Raw genomic sequence first — 19917 nt, 5'->3', positions numbered from 1 at the left:
AAAGTCATGTGTTATTAACAATGATACAGCATTTCTCCAGAATACCACAGTGTTCTGTCATTTACTTTCATTAAATTTGAAGTGTTAAACAGAATTAAATCCTTATTTCATTATAAATGAAATTTGTGATGATATGGAATAACCAATGTATAGTTCAGTCTGAGTTCATTGTCAAATCTATCATACAAAGAAATTCTAAGACCAATTTGCATGAACATTTCTATTTACATCCATTGATATTTATATATTTAAACATAACACACTTATAAAGCTGATTGAAGAAAGAAAATAATCACCTTTGAGAAGTCCAGAGTTATCAATTGGTCCAGGATACACATTTTGATCTCCCATCTGGTATTTGTCCCAATTGTCAAAGCCAACATACTTTTTCCACTGTTTGAACCAGCGACTATCAACTAGGTACCTATTAAAAAGAAAGAAAGAAAATGTAAAGAAAATACCTGGAGATACATAAACAGCAGAATAGTAATTTTTGATGAAATATCAAAGGATTATATACTATTACTATGCCATTTAGAAAAAAGTTCATTTGTACAAATATTATTTTTATTATAAATGTCTACAGATTGAGGACATGTACTGATAAAACTTTTTAAATCCCTAATGATTTCCTCATTCATTCATTTATCTGAAAATAACAGTTACAGAGAACTAGGAAGAGACCGAAAGAAGAAATCTTCCATCTGTTGGTTCTCTCTCCAGAGGGCTGCAATGGCTGGGGCTGAGCCAGGCCAAAGCCAGGAACCAAGAACTTCATTCAGGTCTCCTACATGGGTAGCAGGGGCTGAAGTACTGGGGCCATCCTGGGAGCTAGACTGACAGTGGAGCAGCTGGCACATAAACCAGAGCACAGTGGTAACTTTCATCACATCACCACACCGGCTGGCATCCCTCTTAAGCGGCAACACTTTTTTTAATTTTTATTGGAAACAGATTTACAGAAAGAAGGGGAGACAGACAGGAAGATCTTCCATCTGCTGGTTTGCTCCATAAGTGGCTACAATGGCTGCAGCTGAGCTTTTTTGAAGCCAGGAGCTAGGAGTTTCTTACAGGTCTTCCACATGAGTGCAGAGTCCCAAGGCTTCGGGCCATTCTCGATTGCTTTCCCAGGCCACAAGCAGAGAAAGGAAGTGAACGCAGACTGGCGCCCATATGGGATCCCAGTGCATGCAAGGTGAGGACTATAGGGACTAGGCCATAGTGCTGGGCCCCATCATCAACACTTTTAAAAACATGTGACTCACATTCGAGAAAATACTCAACTCAAGAACAATTCAAATATTTTTAATAATCAAAATTTATAACACAATGTGATAGACTAGAAGCAAAAAAAAAAATGCTTCTTGTACAAAAGACCTGCTAATGCAGTATATAAATTTTATGTAGTTTACCATCTTTGAGGATTGGGAAGTTAATTCACAAAGGTTAGCAGATTGATTACAATAATTATAATCAAATATTTGGAAAAACCTTAAAAGTAGGTACTTAGCCAATAAAAGCTAATAAAAAGAAAAACTGTTTCTCAGTGGTAAATTCTGCTCCAGTTTATGGAATTGTTTTTTTTTTTTTTTAAAGATTTTATTATTATTGGAAAGCCAGATATACAGAGAGGAGAGACAGAGAGGAAGATCTTCCATCCGATGTTTCACTCCCCAAGTGAGCCGCAATGGGCTGGTGCGTGCCAATCCGATGCCGGGAACCAGGAACCTCTTCCAGGTCTCCCACGCAGGTGCAGGGTCCCAAGGCTTTGGGCCGTCCTTGACTGCTTTCCCAGGCCACAAGCAGGGAGCTGGATGGGAAGTGGAGCTGCCAGGATCAGAACCGGCGCCCATATGGGACCCCGGGGCACTCAAGGCGAGGACCTTAGCTGCTAGGCCACGCCGCCGGGCCCAATCCATGTTATTTTTGATGATGTTACATAGTTGAGAGGGATGCATGCCCATGTGGACACCAATTAGTGTGGGGTGGGGAAAGTGGATGAGACAACTGTCCCCAATCTCGTTTTTTCTTGCTGTGTCTGGGGCAAGTGGGGAGAGAAGGGGAGAGGGCCACATCTAGCAGCCCAACCACATCAGTATCCCGGAATGGGGGACGGCCACCTGATGTCATTCCAGGGTCCCCAGTGTGGAGCATGTTCTGGAGTATGCTTAAGTGGTTTCAATAGTTCTGAGATGCTGTTGATTTCATTGGTCTAAGGTGCAGCAAATCCTCTCAAGGTCCATTGGCTGACCTCAGTTCACCTTAGTCTTGATTTGCCCGGATACTGTCAAAACTTGACCAGGAGAGCTGTCCAATTTTTTCTGCTCTTCATGGGACTAGATGTTGTCTGCAGGCCTCAATGAACTGGCTGTCATGGATTTGTCACTAGTTCTTACCTTGAACCCTGTTCTAGAAACATTTCCCCTGGTCCCCATTTACCCAGAATTAACTGCACACTCAAAAGTAAATATAGATAAAGCAAATAAGCTCGTATGTTTAATTAATAATACAGGTAAAGCGTTTAGGGGATCATCCATCTAATGTTTCTGTACTTATCACAGAAGGCACCTGATGAATAAAAAACAATAGTTATATCTAAAAATAGCTAAAGCAAAGGGCCCATTCTAACAGAACCTCATAATTCTCAAAGAATATTCATGAGCAGTTTAATTTCCTAAAAGTAGGTATGCAGTATGCCACATTTTCTATGCACTCCAAACCCACTGGCAGGGTTATGCAACTGAAAGCCCCCGCACTGTAGAATTTAAGATTTGTGACAAGAGGAGAACCGAAGGACTATGTTTAAGAAAAGCTTATTTTCTAAAATTATAATTAGCTGAATATCACTCATTAGAAATTTTTAGTTCTTCCTTGCAAGTTAGACTTGATTTTTTTCTTTTACAAATATTTGCCACATGAAGAAATATTTTCCTCTAGTACATTCATTTATGTGTGTATTATTGTGCTAATTTCATAGTTTTAATTATTTTAATCTGGATGTCAGCGTATTTTAAGAATCTAGCATGGGACTGGTGTTGTGATTGTTGCAGCCTAAGGCATGACCTGTGACTTGACATCTGCATCCCATAGTGGAGTGCCTGGTTCCAGTCTCTGCTACTATGGATCTCTGATCCCGCATCCAGCCAATGTAACCGCAAGGCAGCACACAATAGCGCAAGTATTCACATTTTGGAAACCCATTTGGGAGACTCAGATGGTCCAGGCCTCTGTTGTTAGTCTAGCCCAAAAGTATTTGGAATCAGGAGGTGGAAGATCTGTCACCTGGTCTTTCAAAAATAAATAAAACTTGGGGCCAGCATGATGGCGTAGCAAGCTAATTTGCCTGCACCTGCAAGCACTGGCATCTCATAGTGGGTGCCAGGCCAAGTCCTGGCTGCTCCACTTCTGATTTGGCTTGGACTTGGAAAAGCAACAGAGGATGGCCTAACACTTTGTGTCCCTGTCCCCTCGAGGAGGGGCTCCTGGCTTCAGATCCACTCAACTCTGGCTTTTGTGGGCATTTCAGCATATGGAAGAGTTCTATCCTTCTCTCTATAAATCTGCCTTGCAAATAAAAATAAAGAAATCTTCCAAAAAAAACCCCTACTTTAAAAAACTACATTTGTTGAAAAATATTTACTTTGGTTAAAAATTGAGATCCACACATAGTTTTTCTATATTATTCCTCAGGAACTGTCTAAAGATCCCTTAAGTGTGTGATTTTTTTTAGCATCTTTTCCAAATCAAACTACTTTAGGGTAAATTCCTACAGTTTATTATTTTTGAAATTACCATACTTATTCCTGATCATTTGTTTTTCAATTAAGTTCCAAAATTAGCTTATTAGATTTCCCAAAAATCTATTACAATTTTGATTTGAATTGCATTAAACTGATTTTGGGGAAACTACTGTACAATGTTGAGTTTTCTCACCAACAGACACAGGACATCTCTCCATTATTCAAGTGCTATTTAATTTTTTTTCTCCTTAATGGTCTTAATATGTTAGATTTACTCTTAGGAACATCATAATTCTTCTGCTATATACATTTTATATTTATTCTAATAGACATGTTTTATAGTTGCATGAAAATAATCATTTAAAAATATATATCGCTTCTCGGCCTTTTGGCTAAGATCAAGTGTAAAAATATATATCTATCAGTCCTCTGAACTAAACAGCTATTTGTGGCTTCCCCCGGATTTTCCTATGTTAAAAACCATTTTGTTACTACAAAAAATGTATTTTCTCTTCTCTTTCTTATTCCAATTTTTCTTCCCTAGCTAGGACCCTCAAAATAATTTCAGTGAAAAGATAGCACTTTGTCTTAATAATGGGACCATCTAAAGTTTTACCACTAGTTAAGATAATTTGTAGGCTTTGAAACTGTTTATCAATTCAGAGAATTCCCCATTTATTCAACATTGGCTAATACTATTATGTATTACATTTGAAGAATTTTCTGTACATACCAATATTTTATCCTTTACTAAGCTAAGCAAAATTAGGATAACTTTTACTCTTCTACTTCCCCCCCAAAAAGTAGCTATAAGACAGGGATTATCTGTTTCCTGCTGCTGTGGTAGTGTTCGTATGAAAAACTACTGAATTCTGACATTTTTTGGAAGGGTAGATTTTGATTCCTGCTTAAGTTTTTCTCATTTGGGATTAAGGAGCAGGCATTTGGCTGAGTGATTTAGACATTCTACAGGATGTCTGCCTCCCAGAGTGCCTGGGTTAGAGTTCTGGCTCAGCTCTGGATTCCAGCTTCCTGGTAAGCACACCCTAGAAGGCAGTGGTGATACCTCAAATACTTGGGTCCTGTCGCTGAGCTGCAAGACCAGAACAAAGTGCCAACTCCTGGATTCTGCACTGGCTGGCCCAGAGATTTAGGTACTGAGCCAGAAGATGAGAAATCACTGTCTGTCTTGTCTCTGTAATACATTTTAAAACTAACTGGCTGGAGACAACCAGAAGCCCTGAGCGGTCCGCAGAAACAGAAGAACAATAAACGTCCTTCAGGACCAGGGAGGAGAGCTTTCTCTGGTCCTAGCCTGGCTCCACCTCTGGACCCCCACCCTCCCTCGCAATGACCATCGGGGTCGCTCCGAAAACCCTTCATAGCAAACAATCATACAAACTAGAAAAACCTAAAACAAATAGACAAACAACAAAAAGTAGAGCTTGGAATCTGACAGGAAAGAGCTGGCGTGGATTGGCTCATGCCTCGCTGGGTGGGACACAAAGATTAGTCACTCCTCACCATGGTGTTGGGGATTTTCCTGTACACCCACCCCCCCAAAAAATGTTCTGCACCTTTAAAAAAAAAAAAAAAAAAACAAAACTAACTGGCTGGATGTCCATATTAGGCTTCTTATATAATTAATGGCAAATTAAAAACACAAACTGACAGCAGAATCATGGTTATTAGGAAATGGAGGGACGAAAGGAAGGGGAGAGGAGGTAGGAAAAAAATGGTATTGTTATTCAGTTTAAAGTTTCAGTTATGCAAAACAAAAATAAGTTCTAGAGTTGTTATACAATACTGTGCAAAGTTAACTTTACTATGCAACAAAGAGAGCAGATTCTATATTAAGTGTTCTTAGTAAACAACCAAAACATTAGGAAACAATTTGCATAAAGCACAAATTACAGTGTAAACCTGAGCATTATGTCATGTCAGGTTGAGACTAGAATGAGGCAAATGAGATGCCACAGGACCCTAAAAATGTCTAAGTTTTATGCCAAGGTGCCTTACCCTAGTCCTAACTCTCTGGAACACTTATTTACTGAAACTAGCTTTTTGGCTCAGGAGTTAATCTGCTGCCTGCTGCACCAGTCCACATGAATGCCAGTTTTAGTCGCAGTTGCTCCACTTCCAGTCCAGCTCCCTGCTAATGCATGTAAGAAAGCAAAGGAAGATGGCCGAACTGCTCGGGGCCCTGCCCCCCACACGGGACACTCCTGGAGTCTCTCCTGGTCTGCTGGAATAGACCCAGCCACCGCAGTCACTGGGGAAATTAGTTAATAGATGCAAGATACAACTTTCTTTCAGAAAAATAAAACAATTCTTAGACAAAACAAAACAAAACAAAAAAAACCCAGTGGGCCCGGCGGCGTGGCCTAGCGGCCAAAGTCCTCGCCTTGAACGCACCTGGGATCCCATATGGGTGCCGGTTCTAATCCCGGCAGCTCCACTTCCCATCCAGCTCCCTGCTTGTGGCCTGGGAAAGCAGTTGAGGACGGCCCAATACATTGGGATACTGCACCCATGTGGGAGACCCGGAAGAGGTTCCTGGTTCCCGGCATCGGATCGGTGCGCATCGGCCCGTTGTGGCTCACTTGGGGAGTGAAACATCAGATGGAAGATCTTCCTCTCTGTCTCTCCTCCTCTGTGTAAATCTGGCTGTAATAAAATGAATAAATCTTAAAAAAAAAAAAAAAACCCAGTGGGCATAGAAAACTACTCATCTCCAGTAAGCTGCACAGAAATATGCCCCAATACAAACAACTCAAATATTTTTAAGGCACACCTTCTGCAACTGCTGTTAAAATTTCATAAGATTCTACAACTCAAAAGTTGTACAAAAAGCTGTAACCCTTCAGAATCTGTTTTAGAAGCAAACTTCATCCTCAAACCAAATGGTTTCCTTTATTATGACACTTAAGAATTTTTAAAAGGAATATGTAAAATAATGCTTCCATTTTATTATTTTACGTGTCATCCTTGCGCAGGGGCCATGCTAATCTTCTCAGTACTGTTCCAATTTTAGTACATGTGCTGCCGAAGCGAGCACCATTTTTATTATTTTAAAAACTGCCATTAACAAGTTTTTGAGTATTGTAACCCAATCCCCATTCTCTGCACATGTCCTGTGGTTTTAATTCATGGTTTTATGCACCTTAGTGATATTTAGGAACACATGCTGTGCTATAGCAGAACTAACCGTACAAAGCAGAAATTTAAAAGGCAAATGTGAAAGCAAAAGTGCACATTTTTAAAGATACAGGAAGAGTTAAGACGAAAGTCAAAATATCCTTAAAAAAATAAATAAAAGGATAAACTTGTCAAGGTTAAATTAAAAGCTTCTTTTCAATAGAAGACACAGCCACATAAAGTGATAAAATACCAAACAGGGAAGATATTTACACAACTTATACCCAGAAAAATTAGCATAAAAAATTTCTTTTAATTAACAGTTGCTTTCTATATTTACAGTACAGGAAATCAGAACTGGCTCAATATTTATACTGGTATGATTTGCAACAATGAAGTTAGAAAACTGCAATGTATTTCTATCATGAAATACAACAAACTGAAAAATACAACACCGAATAAAGGAAATACACAATATAACACAAATGTATTAAGATAACAGATATGCACACATAGTATAGAACACTTTAAAACATGCAACAAATACAAAATATATTTACTACTTCAGACATATGTACTAAAAGATAAACAAAGCGGATTATAAAATTTAATTTCAGTATGTATCAGCAAAGGAGAGGAAGAGATTAGGGAGACACAGAGGGAGATTCAAATTCATATGTAATTTTTAATGTTTTAATCCAAAAGATGTACATAGCATTTTTCTTTGCATTCATGTCTTTTGGCAATTAATGATAAAATGTTTTGTCTGATATAGGCTTATGTGTATGTATATATTCTTATCTTCATATATTTGTCCATATAACAAAAAATGTTGAGGCCAGCAAAATTTATGAAAGCAGATTAAATTTTAAGCCTAAAAATAATTATAACTACAGTAGGGATACAGAAGTGAAGTAAATCTATGTATATTCTACAAGATCAGCTTGTTTATGATTGTGTCCTCTGGTTGTGGATTAATCACTACCATTTTCCCAGTAAAGTGGGTCACACAGGATTTATCAGAGTATTTCATACTTGGCCATGATTCTTACACACTACTAAAATACTTGCTTAAAAGCATTTATCATAATGCCAGCATTATCTATGCTCAAAACTTCCAGAAGGAATCTCATACAGATTGAAGATCTATAACTCATTGATTTATTAAACTCTTCAAAGATGATCTGTAATCCTCCTACATGTGTACATCACAGCCTTCTCTAATCCACATTGTCACAGGTCTCACCAGGTCACTAACACATTAAGTTCAACAGATCACCTGCCACCTGCTTTATAAGGCTGTGAGAAGCTCTCACTTTCTGACAAATTCTATCTCATTACACATAAATTTTACCTGATTTTCTTATTTGAGGGTATTTTAAGAGGTTCATGTAAAATGGACATTATTTTTTAACTCATTTTCCATGAACATTTTGAAGTACCCTTGTGATACTCCTTAAATCAATCTCCGCTCAACATTGTTTTGCTCTCTTTGGCTCTAATGTCGCCCTGCAGCCTTGCAAACTCTAACAGTTCCTTCTCTTTCCTCACTCATGTGGCTTTTTCCACTCAGTATACAAATAAGGACAAGTCTTTACCTCCCCTCCTCCCACAACATCTCTGAATTCACATACTCATTTCCTCCTCTCTTCCTGTTTTCGTGTTTACCCGTTAGTCACTGTTCTTCCAAGTTTCTACTTCAACTGTCCTTCACTTATTACCCTGATATAAAAGGTTTTCTTTCCCCAACGGGACCTCACAAAGTCACAACTACCCAACTGAATAAATCCAATGGACACATAATTTCATGTACATATTAATCACCTTAAAATTAAATTTGGAGCTGGCATTTTATCCACTGCCCACAGGGGCATGGGTTGGTCTCCTGGCTGTTCTACTTCCCATCCCTGCTAAAGGCCTGGAAAAAGCAGCAGAGGATGGCTCAACTGTTTGGCCCCTTGGCACCCATTTGTGAGACCTGGATGAACCTCTAGCTCTGACCTGGTCCAGTGCTGATCCTGTGGCCAGCTGAGCGATGAACCAGAGGAAGCAAGAGCTGTCTGTCTTTCTTTTAATCTTTTTGAACTTGGGGAAGAGGAAAAAACTCAACTCTGTCTTAAATGTTAGTATCACAAAAGCTGCTCTTCCATTGTTCATATTTTATCATATTATAATTCACATCAGTTATTCCAAAATCTGCACCCCAGGGCCAGTCTTCAAATCTTATTTCTAGGGCTCGGCAGCATGGCCTAGTGGCTAAGGTCCTTGCCTTGATCCCATATGGCCGCTGGTTCTAATCCCGGCAGCTCCAGTTCCTCTCTATCTCTCCTCCTCTCAGTATATCTGACTTTGTAATAAAAATAAAATAAATCTTTAAAAAAGAAAAAAAAACAAATCTTATTTCTAATTCCACATCAACTTGGATTTTCCAGACATATTTCAACCTTGAGACACTCATCATTTCACCTTTATATTTACACATTCCCCAATACGCCTTTAATTGTATTACCAGCAATTTAATTCCCCAAGCCAGAAACCAAAATACAATCCTATACTCTTCCTTCATTATGTAATATTCAGTGGCTGATAACTTCAGCATATTTCTAAGAGCTTTTCCCTCTCATCTTCTTCCTCAGAAAATCCCCTTAGTTTTACACCTCCCCTTGCCCACCAATTTTAGTGGCACAGATTATAACAACTGCCTGTCTTTTCTCTGCGCTTTAAATTTTGCATGCTTCCACTGTTCTCCATTCTGCTGCCACAGACATTAAGAATATATCACTCCAGGGCCTGGCACAGTGGCCTTATGGTTGGAGTTCTTGCCTTGAACGCACCGGGATCCCATATGGGCGTCGGTTCTAATCCTGGCAGCTCCACTTCCCATCCAGCTCCCTGCTTGTGGCCTGGGAAAGCAGTCGAGGACGGCCCAATGCTTTGGGACCCTGCACCCGCGTGGGAGATCTGGAAGAGGTTCCAGGTTCCCGGCTTCGGATCCGCACAGCAATGGCCAATGCACTCACTTGGGGAGTGAATCATTGGATGAAGATCTTCCTCTGTCTCTCCTCTCTGTATATCTGACTTTGTAATAAGAAAGATAAATAAATCTTTAAAAAAATATATATCACTCCTGTTTGAAAAAAAATCCTGATAACAAAATACACGTTTTCTGTTTATGTAAGGTTTTTATATAAATTGTTTTCACACTAGTCTAGTATTACAGCAATCTTTCTTTTTTTTTTTTAAACTTAACTGAAGGCAAAACCAAACTCAAGATTAGGTGACATGCTAAGGTCATGCAATACAATTAGCTGGGTATTCAACATCTTGCACTCTAGGTTTTAGACTGTAAAGTTCAGTGTTCTTTCCATATAATAAGGGTTATTTTAATTTTATTTAACAAAGTTCTAAAGATGTAACAGACATTTTGTAAATACACAATATTCCCTTTTTATTATTAAGTAGGAATATTTTTTTAAAGAGTGAGGTGGTTAGAAAAAATTACAAAACTGTAAACAAGAATTGAAACATTTATTTAAAAGACATATTCTGATCATTTTATGTACTTTTCTTAAGAGGCAATGAATAATTTCAAAGTGGTAAACTTGAGTCTTTTGCCCACCAAGAACTGAGTAGAAAAAGTCTGAGTATTTATATGATGCCTTTATGAGAATCATATTTTCACATCAATTAAGAAGACACATATACCTAAGCATTACTTTTTGAGAGGTATTCTAAAATTGCAATAAAAATAACTGGATGATAAATTTTTTCATCTTCATTGTTTTCATGACTTCTTTGTTTATAAATTTCCTTAGCCCCTCAAACCATACTTGAATATATTATGGAATTACTTATTTGTAAGTCTTAGAAAAGTTACTCAATAAGACCCTAGACTGTTCATCTTACAGATGGGAATTCGTTCACTTAGAGAATACTGGAGGTCTGCTAGGTCATCCAGGTGGTCTACTATCTAATAAAAGGTGGCTAGCAAAGTAGCCAAGAGTCACCAAGTTCATTAAATTCAGAATCGACTGAACCAGAAAGACCGTAGGTAATCAAGACATAATTAAATGGTGTGATTAGTTGTGAGTAGTGGTACAGAGAGCTAAGAGAGCATATAATGAGGGCGTTATTTAAAACAAAATAAGATTTCTCCAGAAAAATTACTTTAGCATTATGAATAAAAGTTACTCCAAGATGAATAAGAAAAGTTTTGTAAACTAAAGTATATTATTTGTTAGGGCCAGAAAGACTACAGAAATTTTGTGTTTTGGAGGAACTGACTCAGAGTTGTAGTTTAGGAAAAGGGAAAGAGAATTGCTGGACCAGAGGACCAGATTATATAGTACCTTTAAAGTGATAAGGATTTTTTTTAATCTTAGGTGTGTGGAAAAGCACTGACAGATTTTTAACAGGGAAAAGATTATTTGATTTGTATTTCATGGAGATCATAAGGAATACTTCATAGATTAACAAGCAATCAAACACATATAAAACTTATATAACAAACTTACATAAAATTATACTATTACAAATACCTCAAAAAGGACTAAAGGGTGTGATGCTAAAGATTCTGAAAGACAATTTGCACTGTGGTCTCCATATAATTTTCACTTAATTTTAGAGAAGCTGGGCGCTTCTCAATTAATCTAAAGATATCTTCAAACATAATAAAGCTTCAGTAAAAGAAAAAGCCAGATTTGAGATAGAGAATGGAGAAGGGAAGACAAGAGATGTCTAATGTTGTTTGGTGTTTTCACATACACCATTAAAAATTTTAAGAAAATACACAATAATAAAAGTCACAGAAATATCCTATTTTAAGAGTCTAAAATCAGCATGGAAAAATCCCAATTGCTGAATTCCTGGAACACAATGGTAGTGAATCCATAGTTCTATTCACTTTTTAAACAAACAACTATTTACATTCATGTGACAGGATGAGAGACAGGGCAGAGTATCCGCTGGCTCAATGTCACTCCTCAAATATCTGCAGTAGCCGGGGCTGGGTCAGGGCTAAATCTGAGAGCTGGGAATTCAATCCAGGACTCTCATGTGGGCAACAGGAACTGAACTACCTGAGTTATCACATATGCTGCTCAGGATCTACAGGAACATAAAGCTGAAATGAGGAGCAAGAGCTAGTAACCAAACTGTCACTCATCCTATGAGGGTTGTGGGTATATTCAACAGCATTTTAACTGCTCGGTTAAAGACTCAATGCCAACTTATATTTTATTTGTACATGTTTATATCAATTTTCAGATAAATGTCCCTGTTTAGCTGTCGAATATTGACAAAATCAGTTACAAAAAGTTCATTGAAAAGGAACACTACCTTTTAAATTTGATTTTTCATGAGCTTTCTTAAATCTGTATATACGATTTTGTTTACTGTTATAAATAAGTGCTATCTACTTCTCAGCATTCTTTAACAAGTAAGAAAAATAGGGTCTGGCACAATAGCTTAGTGGCTAAAGTCCTTGCCTTGAATGCACACTGGGATCCCACATGGGCGCTAGTTCTAATCCTTGCAGCCCTGCCTCCCATCCGGTTGCTCCCTGCCTGTGGCCTGGGAAAGCAGGCCCAAAGCCTTGGGATCCTGTACCTATGTGGGAGACCTGGAGGAAGCTCCTGGCTTTGGATTCGCTCAGCTCTGGACGTTGCGCAGCTTGGGAGTGAACCATTGGACAGAAGATCTTTCTCTTAGTCTCTCCTCCTCTTTGTATACCTGACTTTCCAGTAAAAATAAAATAAATCTAAAAAAAAAAGTAGGAAAAATACACAAAAATAGCAGTGTAATCAAAGGTAGCACATTTAATCTCAAAAAAAATAAAACTTATCTTTGCAGAATTAATATACAATCTGGATGATTCACTCATGATTAATTCTGGTGTTTGGCAAAATATTTAAATTACATTTCATGGTGAGAATATAAAGCCATTTTTAATACTAAGCAGAATTTGATAATATTATTTTAAACTACTATAAATGAGCTATTTCAGGCACTTTAACTACTACTAAAATTCATTTTCACTGCTTTAGGATAATTTAACCATAGAAAAGTATGAAGCTTTTTCAAACACATCAATGACCTGTCATCTGGTTTATTTTCTCTTTATATCATAACTTTTAGATTCCAAACATTTCTAACCTATTTTTTGTTCTGCACATTAAATCTATCAGTTAGCAAGGACTAATTTATGACCTCTTTTTAGATCTAAACTAAGACAAATAAGGAACTCAAGAAGGAGGTCAAGATTATATTTAAGCTACTCATCAAGAACATATGTATACGCGCATGGATATCTTAAATATGTATGCCTCTCCATTACTAAAGATATCTTGCAGCTGTATTTGTCATTCATGTTTGATAAGCATGTATAAATAAAGTTTGACATTCCCTATACAAATCCTCTGAATGAATTACTGTACCTTAAATATGAGCTTAACATAAAAACAGACTTTCTCAAACATTAATTTTATCATGCCAATATTACACTGGAGATATCAGAGTAAGAATCTATAAATATACACCAAACCATGCAATTCAAGAAAATACAAATATATTACAATGAATCCCTCTCTTTATTCAGTCTTACTCTAAATTTAGTATAGTTTCATTAATATTTTTATATTTTCTTACATATTTGAATTTTTATAGCTAATACATATTACTTTGAACATCTTAAATATTACTTAGATATATGATGGCTTTTTCACTTGAAGAATTAATGTTGGTTTAGCCCTTTTATCCCCTAGCTACTATTTTCACTGCCTCCTTTCACAGAGATACTATAATTGTCTTCTTGGACTCATACTCATCTATCTTATTAAGACAGAATAGGTTTTTCTTTTGCCCATAGCAGGTTAAGAGGGGGAAGGAGATCTTTGAATTAGATGATCCACTGTGTTCACTCAAGTACTACAAAGAACTAAGGGTCTGGGGAAGAGATTTCCAACTTGAAATTTAAAGCAAAAATAGCCTGCTAAAAAGAAGAGTGTTACCATGTATATATTTACACATATCTAAGAATTTTACAATACAACATTTTTATATAATAAAAATTAATGAATAAGAAAAAAACAAACTTGCAAAAGAAGTTGTTGACTCACTTCCAAATTTCAACAGTAAATTAAGGCAGTGTGGAACAGAACTCGGAGTCTAGAAATAAGCCCTCAGTTTTGCAGTCAACTGAATTTGATGAGGGTGCCAAGATAATTCCAAAGGGAAAAATAGTCTTTTTGACATAGCTTGCTGGGGCAGCTAGATATCCACATGCAGTATGAAGCTGGATAACTGCTTCATTCCCCCCACACGAGAATTAACTCAGCTGCATCACAAATTCAAGTACGAGAGCTAAAACTAAACATGTAGAAGAAAATGCAGTTGGGGAAATCCTCCATATAGCGAGTTAGACAAAGCTTTCTTGGATACAACAAAAGCAAAAATGACAAAGGTAAAAATACACAAATCGAATCACATTTAAAAAAAAGCTTTGTGCCTCGAGAGACACCATCAAGCGCATTGAAGGAAAACTCAAAGGAGTTGGCTTGTGGTCTAGTGGTTAAACTACCACTCCTGACGCCTGCATTGCACTTCAGTGTGCCTGACTGAAGCCCGGTTCTGCCCTCAATGCCAGCGTTCTAGCGCAGCACACCTGAACAGGCAACAGTGGTTCCCGACTTCGCTCTCTCTGCACACTACGGGACTATGAGAAGTGAACCAGTTTATGGGAGTTCCATATCTTTCTTTCCCTGTCCATTCAGTCCCCTTCCCTTCCTCTACCTCTCAAATAAAATTTAAATTTTAAAAAGGAAAACCTGGAAGAGAAAATTGTCTAAATCATCTATTTGATGACACCTGTATCTATAGTTACAAAAATACTCTCACAATGCAATAATAAAATGACAAATAGGTTAATTTTTAAAATAGGTAGAGGTTCTGGACTGACATCCTCAGAAGCCATATAAATGGCCAATAGAAGAAAAGATACCATGTTCTAGTAAACAGATGTTCATGGCAGGGTTATTCATGATACCCTCAAACTGGAAACTCCCAACAGATGATTGGCCACATTAAATTTGATACATCTATGTGATGGGTTATTATTCAGCAATAAAATGATATTAAGAACAAATGCAGAACCCGGCACAATAGCGTAATGGTTAAGGTCCTCGCCTTGAACGTGCCGGGATCCCATATGGGCGCCGGTTCTAATCCTGGCAGCTCCATTTCCCATCCAGCTCCCTACTTGTGGCCTGGGAAAGCAGTTGAGGACGGCCAAAGCCTTGGGACCCTGCACCCGCGTGGGAGACCAGGAAGAGGTTCCTGGTTCCTGGCTTTGGATAGGCACAGCACTGGCCATTGCGGCTCACTTGGGGAGAGAATCATCAGACAGAAGATCTTCCTCTCTGTCTCTCCTCTCTGTACATCTGCCTTTCCAATAAAATAAATGAATCTCAAAAAAAAAAAAAAAAGAACAAATGTGTGCTACAACATGGATGAATTCAGAAAACATTGTCAAGTAAAAGCAGCTAGACACAAAAATCACGAATTTTAAAGTCACATTTACATATTCAAAATAGCCAAAATAGACAAAAGAGATGTGTACTTGCCTAAAGCAGGTCAGTTTGGGCAGAAATGAGAGGTCACTAACAATGGGTATAGAATTCCTCTTACGGGGTGATGAAAATATCCTAAAACCAATTATTAAAATTTTACAACTTTCTGGGTATACCAAATTCCAGTGAAGTGTCTACTTAAGTAGGTAAACTGTATAGTATAAGAATACAGACTTTGGTTACCACACTGATCCAGTGTTTGATCACATATTCTTAACTCTGTAGCCTCAGTTTCTCTAAGATGAGAATACTACCATATAGTATACACAGTAAATAAGCAGTTACATTCGTAAACTATCTCCGTAATTAGATGGTAGATATGATTATTTAGCAACAGTTTTCCTGAAATAAAAACGTTCTACTGCTTGAAATTCAGTCAAACATGTGACTACACATTATCCATCTTTTTAAAAGATGAATGTCTTGACTAAACTGTCACTAGGTTATGCTGTAGAAACATAAATAAAAGGCCTAGCATGACAGCTCAACTGGCTAAATCCTCCACTTTCAAGTGCCAGGATCCCATGTGGGCACCGGTTCATGTCCTGGCTGCTCCAGTTCCCATCCAGCTCCCTGCCTGTGGCCTAGGAAAGAAGTAGAGGATGGCCCAAAGCTTTGGGATTCTGGCACCTGAATGCGACACCTGGAAGAAGCTCCAGGCTCCTGGTTTTGGACTGAAGCAGCTCTGGCTGTTGCAGCCACTTGAGGAGCGAATCATCAGACAGAAGATCTTCCCCTCTGTCTCTCCTCTCTTCCAGTGGATGGAAGATCTTTGTCTTCCTTTCTGTAAATCTGTCTTTCCAATAAAAATCTTAAAGAGACAATAAACAACAACAACAAAACCAAAATATACACAATCAAATTTGTTTCCTTGGTTAAAGTACTCGACAGTCTTTTCATTCAAGTGATTATCTTGTATTTTGGTTTAGCTGGTTCTCTGAAGCTTAGAATAGCCTGGCACCAGTCACTCTTGCCCTTTTTATAAGATTTTCTGACTGTTCACAAATGAAGTCTTCTCTACAGATAACTTTGGCCAGCTTTCTGTAACAGTGGGGATGTAAGTGCACACTAACACCTGAGTCTTCTCAAGAGGAGAGTGTAAAGGACAGTCAGCATGCTTAGCTCTTCTCTTTGGAGAGCTGTACGGAAACCATGCAGAACCTCAGGGAGGGAAACAGCAAAAATGGTCTAGGTATAACCCAACACAGGTTAATCCTAATGGGGATAACTACTTTTTATCAATCTGAATTCATTTCCTCCTTTTTTGAGGAAGCACTCTTGATTGCTCTCTTAAATGCTTATTCTAACTGTATACAGAAGTGAAGACACTTTCAGTTTTACAGTTGATTTCTACAGTCTAGTCTCTTGTATAAATTGGATGATAAAATTTAAGGGAACAGCATTCCTCTGTTTAAAGCAGCATGAGAAACAGTCTACAGAATGCCTCCATGGGAGTAAATATGAAACAAGGAATACGAGAATGGCAACTAACAAATGAAAATAAAAGGCACAAGCTGGAGAAAAAAGCCAGTAATTTTAAAAAAATGTATGTGAGAGCTAAGGAACTCAATCTCCTTGGTCTGATGAAATACTTCAGAAATTATAGGATCAGCAGAAAGGGCAGATTTACAGAGAGATGAGGGAAGGGAGGGAGAGAGAGCTTCCATTTTCTGGTTTACTCCCCCAAATAGCCACAAACGTGGGAGCTGCTCTGATCTGAAGGCAGGAGCAAGGAGCTTCTTTCAGATCTCCTTGTGGGTGTAGGGACCCAAGTACTCAGGTCCTCTTTGGCCTTCTAGAGCCATAAGCATGGAGTTGGACCAGAAGTAGCTGGGGGCGAGGGGGATGGAAAAGAAAAAAAAAGTAGCTGGGACTAGAACCAGCGCCCATATGGGATGTCAGTGCCATAGGCAGAGGATTAACTTGCTATGCCATGTGTCGAACCCATAAAATTATTAATACCAAAAAGATATTAATGATATCTAGTAATTTTAATGATCAGAAACCAGATTAAACCACTTCGGAAATCATTTAAAGCAGTAACTGGCACAGAGTACACATTTCCCAATGTTCCCTAGTGCTGACACCGTCATCTGTGAACTGGGCAGGCCAGTTAATTTCTCCCAGATTCTTCAGCCATAACAAAGGGAAGGAAATACGTTTGATTCTTGTCTTGAGAATCAAGTTAATAATGGGCGTAACCAACCTTTATCAGTTTTTTAATTATCTCCTTACTCCTTGCAATATACCCAATGGTTTCCACACACTTTATCAATAATAATGGCCTATTATTTAAGAGACCTTCAAAGTAAGGAGAATTGCTGTAAACTCACATAATAAAATAGATATTTCCAGTAACTGAAATAGCAAATTTGATTCTTCTATTACTAGGGATGCTACTGGACCATTAATTTTTCAGGAAGATGCTAAAGAAATATCAATACGATTATGGCTGTATCACACATCTAGTATCTTAACCTAAAGTGTTTTGACTTCAAAAATTCATTTTGAGCTATTTCTGAAGGAAAAGTCAGTTGGCAGATACAGAACATAAAACTTAATATTAATATTTGTGTTTTTCATCATCCTAGATTGTTCCTAACGGTCCAGTCAAAAAGGGAACCTTACATCTTGTGGCTTGTACACATTTTAAAATGTGTGCTTTTAGAATATGTACAAAGTGTTAAAATATCCTGCAAGATCTTAAAGCAGTAGTGTCTGTAGTAACAGCTATGACTATTCATAATTAAAATCAAAAGCTCAACAGCAAATGATTCTAAATTCCCTGGTTTGAATGTACTTTTAGATCAAAATGACACTTAATACATTCAGCTATTCACATGCCAATCTTTAAACATGTTCTAATTTCCCAAAGTAAGACCTTAAGATTTTCTACATATTCTACATCCACACTGAACTGTCACAAGAGACGAGTGTGGGATAAAAATGGTAGAAATCTGCAGCTAAATATAAAAGACTCCATTTAAAGAGGAACAAAATTCCCCCGCCACCTATATAGAACTACATCTAAAAACAAAATTTAAAAATAACAGGCCATGTAGTACTGATTTAGGGATATGAGCTGAAGACCCCGCCTACATGGGTTCACTGTGTGAACCCCTCGAGGAACCTAGGACTCTGATTTCATCCAACATCAGCACTACTCTGAATTGGGGAGATGAGCAATAAGTTAGTAAGTACTTACAAAATACCTGGTGCACTGGGTTTTATTTTATAATTATTTATTTGTGAGGTCGAGTCAGACTTGCCATCGTGTGAATCACTCCCCAAATGTCTCAGTGCTGGGACTCAATGTAGGTCTCCCATGTGGGTGGCAGGGAACAACTACTGGAACAATCAGATGCTGATGCCCAGGGTGCCCATTAGCAGGAATTAGGAGTGAATTAGAAGTGGAAGGCAGGCTTGCCAAGCAGTGTCCTAATAGCATGCTAAACACCTCATCTCACACAGTGTTTTGTTAATGTAGTAATGTAAGTTGTGGTCTGACAAATTATTTTTTTCATGTTATTCTTATATGCAAGCAAGATTAATAACTGTCACAAAACCATTTTATAAGAAATAATTTATTACCTTACTAATGGAAAAATGGTGTAACTTGAAAAAAAAATCCTGATTGTCACTAAACAGATTAAGTAAAGTAAGTCAGTGACTAGGTTTGGATCTTTATGCCCAAATATGGTACATTACTCTTAGATCCGCTAACAAGCTTAGGGAAAAGGCTTAAAGAAAGAAAAACCACTTTTCTGGACTTTTCAAGCAACTCAAATGTGAAAAATATACATTATTGTCACTACTTCTATCCTTATTTTCACTAATTTATAACAGGATGTTTTTCTTGCTGATTTCATAGATCCTACTTTGACCCTAATCACCTTGGTACAATTAAAACTAATTTAATAATAGTAGTAACATAAAAATGTGTATATATATATTTATATACAGTTTAAAATTCCTATTACCAGTGTCCTTTGACAGAACTGATTAGTGGCTAAAAGCTTATTTTATTTGTTGAAGTTGCATAAACTTAAGGGAAAGTTTTAAAAACTGAAATCAATGTCTTGTCCCAAATCCCATTGATTAGATTCTTCAGCAATTTATTGAAATGAAAAAGTAAAGACTGTTTTAAATCACCCTAAACAGAAAACAAAACTTACTCTCCTTAAATCTACTATTGGTCTCAGGGTTGAGATACAAGTGATATGCAATTTTTAGGTAATTTATAAGTTAGCTGCCATGAATACTGAACATATTTACCTATTAAGGGTGTAGAAAGCGACTGGTAGATGAGTATTTCCATATAGCATGGGAGAAAATGAAGTGGTAACTCTGATGATGTGTGGATATTTGTTTATTGATTCATAATAGGTTTTAAAAGAATCTTTGAAAATAGCATG

General features: G+C 37.6%; 1 protein-coding gene, 1 non-coding gene and 1 pseudogene across 7 annotated transcripts in view; 1 reads left to right on the top strand and 2 right to left on the bottom strand.

The window, feature by feature from the left end:
* The window catches only part of USP15 (ubiquitin specific peptidase 15), a 106056-nt gene that overhangs the window by 83230 nt on the left and 2909 nt on the right, over positions 1-19917 (bottom strand). For all 6 annotated transcript variants that reach the window (XR_009246741.1, XM_058673517.1, XM_058673518.1 and 3 more), the window contains exon 2: positions 297-424. Coding sequence is in view for 5 of the 6 variants with exons in the window: in XM_058673517.1 (XP_058529500.1) it covers positions 297-424 (128 nt within the window). In the remaining variant the exon portion in view is untranslated. The remainder of the gene's footprint in view (positions 1-296; positions 425-19917) is intronic.
* LOC118757644 (U2 spliceosomal RNA) lies at positions 4113-4258 on the top strand (annotated as a pseudogene).
* On the bottom strand, positions 6692-6798 carry LOC118757654 (U6 spliceosomal RNA). The gene has a single exon (XR_004995312.2). It is a non-coding gene; the product is annotated as a U6 spliceosomal RNA (small nuclear RNA).

The sequence above is a fragment of the Ochotona princeps genome, chromosome 15, assembly GCF_030435755.1.
Source record: "Ochotona princeps isolate mOchPri1 chromosome 15, mOchPri1.hap1, whole genome shotgun sequence".
NCBI classification, from domain to species: Eukaryota; Metazoa; Chordata; class Mammalia; order Lagomorpha; family Ochotonidae; genus Ochotona; species Ochotona princeps.
The sequence above is the reverse complement of the archived record's forward strand: the minus strand, read 5'-3'. Positions and strand labels throughout refer to the sequence as shown.